This window comes from Planococcus citri, chromosome 2 (genome assembly GCF_950023065.1).
Source record: "Planococcus citri chromosome 2, ihPlaCitr1.1, whole genome shotgun sequence".
Lineage (NCBI taxonomy): Eukaryota > Metazoa > Arthropoda > Insecta > Hemiptera > Pseudococcidae > Planococcus > Planococcus citri.
In genome coordinates, this window is record NC_088678.1 from 18,442,507 (window position 1) to 18,450,909 (window position 8,403).

Genomic DNA, 8,403 nt, shown 5'->3' on the forward strand with positions numbered 1-8,403 from the left:
CAAGTAATCATTACTTATAATTTGAAAGAAGCAATACAATTAAATCCGGCATTGATTCGTGAAAATAGAAGCGTTTGTTTTTAAAAATCTCACAATACCTACATAAAATTATTCCATTATCACAATGTTATTCTTCGCAATCAAATAATTAATAGGTAGGTAAGTAAATAAAATAAATCCATTTGACTAGATAACAATAATAATATAAGTAAATGAAACTTTGCAAACGACATTACATACAAGTAGGTACATATAAACAAATTTATCTCAAAGAAAATGATTAAAATACAATTTCAAAAGTTAAACATGTAGGTAAACAGCGTGTACTATAAATGAACACGGATATCCAGAGATAAAGAAACACGAATTCATCACCTTATTCTTTGATGAACTTCAACACGAGCTACTGCGTCAATTCAAAGTTTTAATTTACCTACCTACTGCATACGTTGCCACGTTTACGACATTGTTTCAAGCTTCCTCATTCTCATTGAGCAAATCAGTCGAATACCTGAACCTATTTTTAATTTCATCCAAAGTCTTTCCATGCGTTTCGGGTAAAAATAAAGCCACAAAGATCACACCGCTGAAAGTCACAACAGCGTATACGTAATACACCAAAGGTCCGTAGTAGGCGAACATTAAAGGATGTATTTTTAAAATAATGAAATTAAAAGTAGACGACGCTATTAGCGAAAGACTAGCGTAACTTTTCGCCCCCATTGGGAACATTTCGCCTAAAATTGAAAACGGTATCACGATAAAACCAAAGGATGCTGATAAGATGGTAAACCATACCGACAACACGTGCATAATATCGACCAGTTGGCCTAGAGGTGATTTACTCGCTAATAAAATCGATGTACCGAGACCAAGCATTCCTAAAGCTACTCCGGAGGAAGAAAGAAGGGCTAATTTTTTAACCCCGGTGAATGGTATTATGAAAGTTATAGATACGACTCCGATACACTGCACAGCTCCCGAAACCACAGCCAATATGTAAGGATTAAATTTCATCGATCGTACTTCCAAAATATCCACCATATAGCTAGACAAAGCGTACACTCCGGAGAATTGCAAGAAGAATAGGAACGAAATTGTGATAATGAGTGGTTTGTAAACTTCCTTGCGCTGTATTTTTTTAGCATAATCGACGAAACTGCGAAGTGAAAATTCGGTTTCTAGGTGATGAACGCTTTCTGTAACCGATGCTTTTCTCACTTGCTTGGCTTTCAAAATAGGCTGCGAAATTCCCAGCTGACTTTCGGCCACTAGGGCATCTCCGATTCGACCTTGACGATAAAGCCATACCGGACTTTCAGGAATGAATACCAATATCAAAACTAAAGATATGATCGAGAGCACTCCTCCTATAGCGGCTACTTCTCTGCAAGGTACCATTGCTCCGAAAGCATACGTCAACATGGTTCCCGTGCTTAATGCCAAAGTTGTCCAAGTTGATAAGCTTCCTCTCAGGTGTAAATGATTGATGGTGATGCTTTCGGTTAAATATACCGTCGATGGTAAACTAGCAGCGCCTAGAGCGAATCCGGTCAGAAATCTGCCCAAGTAAAGGGTCGAGATGGGCACGTGGTATAACGATAGCAGGAACCAGCCGAAAATACTAGGAAGTACGCTCAAAATGAGTGATTTTCGTCGACCATATCTGTCCAATAGGAAACCAGTGAATAAATTTCCGAACGGTGTGGCCAATGACATGATACTCGCTGAAAAAAAAAATATATAAACGAAAATGAATTAGAATAAGTAGGGAGGTATGTGTATTGTACAGTTATCTTTCGCAGCTCGCTCAATTGCAATTATTGATTATCAGTGACGAGTAATAATTTTTAAATTCACGATACAAGCGGAAAGTAGGTAGAAGTGATAAATCGACTATACCATATCGCGAATTTTTTCATTGAACGAGGGAACGAGGGATGATAAGATTGCCAGTGTGATTCTTTTCTCTGGTGCATCATCGGTTCACTGCTCTTGACCTTTCTTTCATTTTTTTTTTTTTTAAATCAAATTCGAAATTATTGGGTTTACGTGAAATTTGATAAAGAATATAAAATTAAAGGTACATATGATAAAATTTCCTATCGAAGTATCCAGATGTTTTTGAAGTAAGGTACCATTTATGCATTTTGTATGCTTATGTCAATTTAGAATTGAGTTTATTGAAATTTTTCAGTTTTCAGTGAGTCTGAGTGTTAAAAAAAAAACATTCGGAATTCTATTTTCTGCAATACCTATAGTGATTTACTGAGGGTTGCAGTTTTAATCGTTCAAAAGTTATTCAAGTTCATGGTCCAGGGAGCCCGCTTAAGGATTACCCATGGCTCCCAGCACCACCCCAAAGGGGGTAAAATTCAAAAAAATGGTTTCATTCGTGAATAGTATGTTTTCGATATCGCTGAACACGAATATAGTAGCCTTAGTTTTTCAAATTGACCTCACCCATGGCTCCCAGAACCTCCCAAAACAGGTAAAAGTCCAACTGGGGGCCATGGATGGGGTCCAATCCAAAAAAATGAGGTCATATTCGTGTTCAGCGTCATCAAAAACATACTATTTCATGTGTCGCACCAACAAAACACTTTTTTTTAACTTTTACCCCATTTAGGGGTCCTGGGGGCCGGGGAAAGGGTCCAATCAAAAATCTGACGTCATATTCGTGTTCAACGACATCAAAAACATACATTTCGATATATCGCATGCCCCAGATTTTTTTTTGAAGTTTTGCCCAAATTTGGGGGAGGGGGTGCTCCTTTTCCACTAAAAGATCCCATCTCGAAAATTAAATATTTCGAAAAAACACCAAAAGGTACATCTATGAAAATTTTTTCAGAATTTTAAATGGTAGCTCCCACATACAGCGCCATTTTGAAATTTGAACTTTCAATTTGAAAGTTCAACTTTCAACTTTTGAAAATTTCTAAATACTTGAAAAGTTTAAAATGCAATGCCCTTTCGAACTGTGAAATCAATTTTGAACAAAGTATCATAGCTTTGGAGTAATGCGCTGCTGAAGTTGAGTACCACGAGACAGTGTGAAAATAATTGAACCCCCCTCCCCCACCCGCCCCATAAGTGCGCTGGGACCTAAAAGATTGCGGGTTTCTTACTTATTGAGTGGGTAGACATTGTCAAAAAAAGTTGAGCAAAATCGAAGGACATGACTCAACTCATCAAAAAGGTTTTGCAAGTATGTACCTGGATCAATCGTTCGAACGGATTAAAAAATGGCAAAGAGTTTACCGGTGTTAAATTCACAGCCTTTTCTTTCTTTTTTCTTTTTCAGAAAGCTCAAAAATTTGCTGGACGCTCGAGAACGGTTCGAAACCATCACCAATCGACTTGGAAAATCGATAATAGAGTACAAACCTACGTCAATATGGCAAATTTTTTTTTTTTTTTCAATTCTTAGGCCAAAATTCAATTTTACCAAACCAATTTTACAAAAATTACCCAATTGTACCAAAATTATCAAATTTTACCAAAATTACCAAATTTTACCAAAATTACCCTGTTTTACCTGAATTTACCCAATTTCACCAAAATTGCTCAATTTACCCATTTATACATAAATGAGATAATTTCACCCAAATTCACCCATAATTTTACCAAAATTACTCAATTTTTATCAAAATTACCCAGCTTTACCTGAAATTGCTCAACTTTACCCAAAATTACTCAATTTTACCAAAATCATCCAAAGTTACCAAATTTCACCCAAAATTACCAAATTTTACCAAAATTACCAAATTTTACCAAAATTACCAAATTTTACCAAAATTACCAAATTTTACCAAAATTACCAAATTTTACTAAAATTACCAAATTATACCAAAATTACCAAATTTTACCAAAATTACCAAATTTTACCAAAATTACCAAATTTTACCAAAATTACCAAATTATTTAAAAATTACCCAGTTTTACCTAAATTTACCCAATTTTACCAAAATTGCTCAACTTACTCATTTATGCCTACATAAATGGGATAATTTCACCCAAATTCACCCAAGTGTCATAGATTTGGAGTAATGCACTGCTGAAGTTGAGTACCTTGAGTCAATCTGAAAATTGAACCCCCCCCCCTCTTCCATCCGCCCCATAAGTGGGCAGGGACCTAAAAGATTGGGGTTTTTTACTTATTGGGTGGGTAGACATTGTAAAGAATCGAAATACATGAGCACATGACTTTCACATTCGCATAGCCTATACATATTTTTTTTGGTCGAATTCACAATTGGAATGACCTTTACGAGTACAATTAGCCAAAAAAGAGGAAAAAAATCAAAATTTTACCAAATGGACCAAGAAAGCTTAAATTTGGGATTTACCCTATTTTCGACCTGCCAAATCGATTGAAAACTGTTTCAACCCGTTTTAAGCAGTTCTGGAACCTCCAGTGGATTTTTGAAACTCGAAATTCCCACAAAATTTCTTCAAATGGAGTTGGAAAGCCAAAATTCATTCTGAAAATCAATTTCATGACGCTACGAAGTCGACTGCGGATGAATTTCAAGTCGTTTTGGTGCCTCCAGCGACTTTTTGCGAATTACTGGAGCCTCCAGTAGATTTTAGAAACTTGAAATTTCAACATAAATGTTCATCAAAATGAAGTTGGAAAACCAAAATTCATTCTGCAAAGTAAATTTTGTGACATTTTTTAAATAACTGAAGTTTCCAAAAAGGGGCAAGAGGCTGCAAAATATGTAGATTACAACTGCCTGCAATCCACTTCGAAATAATGTAAAAAATATGGTGCCAATTGAATATCGTCTTTCTACCTGAAGCGGAGGAAGAAGAGGGTGAATTTATTAAATTATCAAGTATGGAAATCGATACACAAAAATATGTTTCAAACTGGTAAAACATCGATCTTTTTCAATAATAACGACTAGTTAATTTATCGATCTTGAAGGTCATTATAGCAAGCACCAATTTCGAGCTCGCGTGATTGAGATTGATTTAACAAGTTTTAAGATGTTTCTTCAAAAATTGGAAATTTCCAAAAAGTAGCTGGAAGCTCCAAAATTACTTGAACCCAGCTGAATTCGTCGTCAGGGGGTGTTAAAATTGGAGTGTGGAGTTAATTTTGGCTTTCCATCTCCATTTGATGGAATTATGTTGGAATTTCAAGTTTCAAAAATCTGCTGGAGGCTCCAGCAATTCTCAAAAAGTTGCTGGAGGCTCCGAAACGACTTGAAATTTATCTGCAGTCGACTTCGTACCGTCATGAAATTAGTTTTCAGAATGAATTTCGGCTTTCCAACTCCATTTGATGAAATTTTGTGGGAATTTCAAGTCTCAAAAATCTACTGGAAGCTCCAGAACTGCTCAAAACGGTTTGAAACAGTATCCAATCGGTTTGATTGGTCGAAAATAGGGTATATCTCAAATTTCAGCTTTCTAGATCAATTTGGTAAAATTTTGAATTTTTCCCTCATTTTTGGCCTGAATTTGATTTTCAAAAATTCACCAAAAATCGATAAAAGCACTTTAGCTTTTGAAATTTTGACAGGCGATGAATTTTTGCTCGCTCTTTCGATCTACCTTTGTACAAAGTAAAATGACGAAGTTAAAATGCAGAAAATTTCAATTTTTTAGTAGAATGCTGAGATGCTCACTGAAAATTTCAAGCAATTTTAATTCAAAAGTTTATTTTACTCTTCGCGACTGTTTTCACAACGGTGGACTTGATTAGGTACCTACCTCAACTGTGATTTTCTAACAATGATGCTGATAAATTTTCATGTAAAAGATCGCCGATGAACACATACTTAATTGACGTTGAATTTTGCGATAAAAAAAAATGAAAATCGTAAAACAAGTTTGAAAATTAAAATAATACAGAGTCGCGAAATCGTGATATTAGATAATGTAGTGAACGGCATGAACGATATGAACCGCGTTCAAAAAAAAAATCGCCAAGGACCATTAATTCGTTTATTGCGAAAATTTAATCACGATTTAGATTAAGAAATAAGCGAAAAAAATTACCTATCAATAGGAAGAGAATGAATAGGTATGATAACAGGTGGAAAAAATCTAAAATACAGACGAAATAAACGTTGAAACACTCACCGAACCACGAGGATTGATACAGATCAAAAGGAAGTTGCCTAACTGCAATAGATGAATATGACATGGCCATTCCTGGAGTGATGGCTGGTGTGATGACTATGATCCCAATAAGAGTCTAAGATTATAAAAAAATGCAAATGTTAGACCATAATGTAACTCAATGAAGCATTTTTCTATACTTATATGTATGTAGGTTTAAATGGAAGTACCTACAATAAAATACCTACATAAAAACTATTCGAAAAATAGCCTTACCAAACGTAAAACAGACGCTTTTGTTGCGAAATTCTCGTCATCCTCCTGGGTTTCTTTGTTGCTGCCATTTGCTACCGGAGCTTCTTCGGTGTACGATTTTCCCAACATCTTGGCACTACTTTCTTATTAATATTATTGCAAAAATAATGTAATATATTGAGCAATGGAGCATATATCAGCTATAATGCATTTTATTTCAAAAACTGATCTACGAAATTTAAAAATTAAAGATTTGCGATACGAAAAAGCACGTCACTTTAAAAAAATAAAATGAGATGGTAAACCGACGAAGACGAGCAACAAAATCACACTGATTGCTTTACACTTTACAGTCGCGTTTAACCAAATGAATACCTACCTACGTTTTCCACCGATCATAATTAACTTTTGTACCCTACAAAGATAATGAATTTTTATCAATACTGACACACCAGACTATTTTGCTCACTGTATTATAATTATTGTGAATAAAGATAACACGAAAACCTTCGCTATACAATTAGTCTTCTCACGATTTAAACACGAAGAACAAACAGAAAAAAACACGTGCGATTGGGTATTCTTTACCTAGACTGCGACCGTTATCAGTGAATCCGGTTTCAGGTTGCCTATAACTCCTCCTTACCATATTCGCTTTACGTCACAAACATGTAGATGAATCGCCCTATAATGTTCTCGTCGACAGAAATACCGGTCAGAGGCTGAGAGCTACGTGTAATGAAGATTCAGAATGAAAAACGATATAGACATTGAGCTTAGACCATTGATTGAGTTGCATCCGAACGCATATTCCTTATCCTTCCCTGAACCTGACTCATCTCTCGCTTGGCCTTTTTTCATTCAACATTTTCATAGAAAAGATCATTTCATTGTGTTTTGGTCACAGCGTGCTTTGTTTATTTACGTATAGAAAAAGGATAGCTGCAGTCAGGTGACCTTTACTCCGTCCACTCTGTTTCCTAGTTCAAATCTATCTTCAATGTACTATACCTACTTAAGTGTTTATGTAGGTATGTAGTAGAGCAGCTACAAAATAAATTGAAAGTTCAAATTTAAAAATTACGCTGTAAGTGGCAGCTACCTTTTGAAATTATGAAAAAATTTGCATACATGTACCTTTTTGACTCTTTTTTGAAATATTCAATTTTTGAGATGAGATCTTTTAATGGAGAGGGAGCACCCCCTCCTCCAAAATTAGGCTTAACTTTCAAAAAAAAATCTGGGGCATGTGATATATCGAATTGTATGTTTTTGGTAACGCTGAACACGAATATGACGTCATATTTTTGATTGGACCCCATCCACGGCCCCCAGCACCTCCCCAAATGAGGTAAAAGTTCGAAAAAGTGTTTTGTTCGTGCGACACATGAAATAGCACGTTTTTGGTGGGGCTGAACTCGAATATGACGTCAGATTTTTGATTGGACCCCATCCACGCCCCTCGCACCTTCCTAAAGAGGGTAAAAAGTCAGAAAAATGGTTTGATTCGTATGACACATGAAATAGTATGTTTTTGCTATCGCTGAGCACGAATATAGCCTTAGTTTTTCAAATTGATCTCACCTATGGCCCCCAGAACCTTGCCTAATAGATTAAAGTCCAACTGGGGGCCGTGGATGGGGTCCAATCAAAAATCTGACCTCATATTCGTGTTCAGCGTCACCAAAAACATACATTTCGATATATCACACGCCCCAGATTTTTTTTTGAAAGTTTTGCCCAAATTTGGGGGAGGGGGTGCTCCCTCTCGATTAAAAGATCCCATCTCGATCGCACTTTTTTGGTTGAATTGACATGGAATGACCCACTATTCTATAAAATTTTTGAAAGACTACAATACAATCGAAAAGAACGTCTCGCTTTTGGCCATTCCAACATGGTGAGATTTTTTACCATTTTTGGCAAAAAAATGAATAATTTTTTTTGAAGGAAGGCGAATAAATATTTTATAGATTTCGCTAAAAAGCAAGTTTTTTTTGTAAATTTCTGGCAAAAGGCAAGACTTTGACAATTACAGCAAAAAGCAGGCCTTTTTGAAAACCAAGCATC

General features: G+C 35.7%; 1 protein-coding gene across 1 annotated transcript; it reads right to left on the reverse strand.

Annotated features, from left to right (window-relative positions):
• Positions 1–6,916, reverse strand: LOC135834866 (uncharacterized). The gene is made up of 3 exons (XM_065348842.1): positions 6,355–6,916; positions 6,100–6,214; positions 1–1,727 (listed from the first exon to the last, which is right to left on the reverse strand). The coding sequence occupies exons 1-3, from the start codon at positions 6,460–6,462 to the stop codon at positions 472–474; spliced, it is 1,479 nt and encodes a 492-aa protein (XP_065204914.1). The 5' UTR covers positions 6,463–6,916; the 3' UTR covers positions 1–471.
• Positions 6,917–8,403: the final 1,487 nt, after the last annotated feature.

Excerpts from the sequence above, each read along its gene's own strand:
- LOC135834866 (XM_065348842.1), bottom strand. The coding sequence starts at position 6,462 with ATGTTGGGAAAATCGTACACCGAAGAAGCTCCGGTAGCAAATGGCAGC. Across the intron at positions 6,215-6,354 it reads AAGCGTCTGTTTTACGTTTG|ACTCTTATTGGGATCATAGT; the intron begins GTAAGGCTATTT and ends TTATAATCTTAG. Across the intron at positions 1,728-6,099 it reads GTATCAATCCTCGTGGTTCG|CGAGTATCATGTCATTGGCC; the intron begins GTGAGTGTTTCA and ends TTTTTTTTTCAG.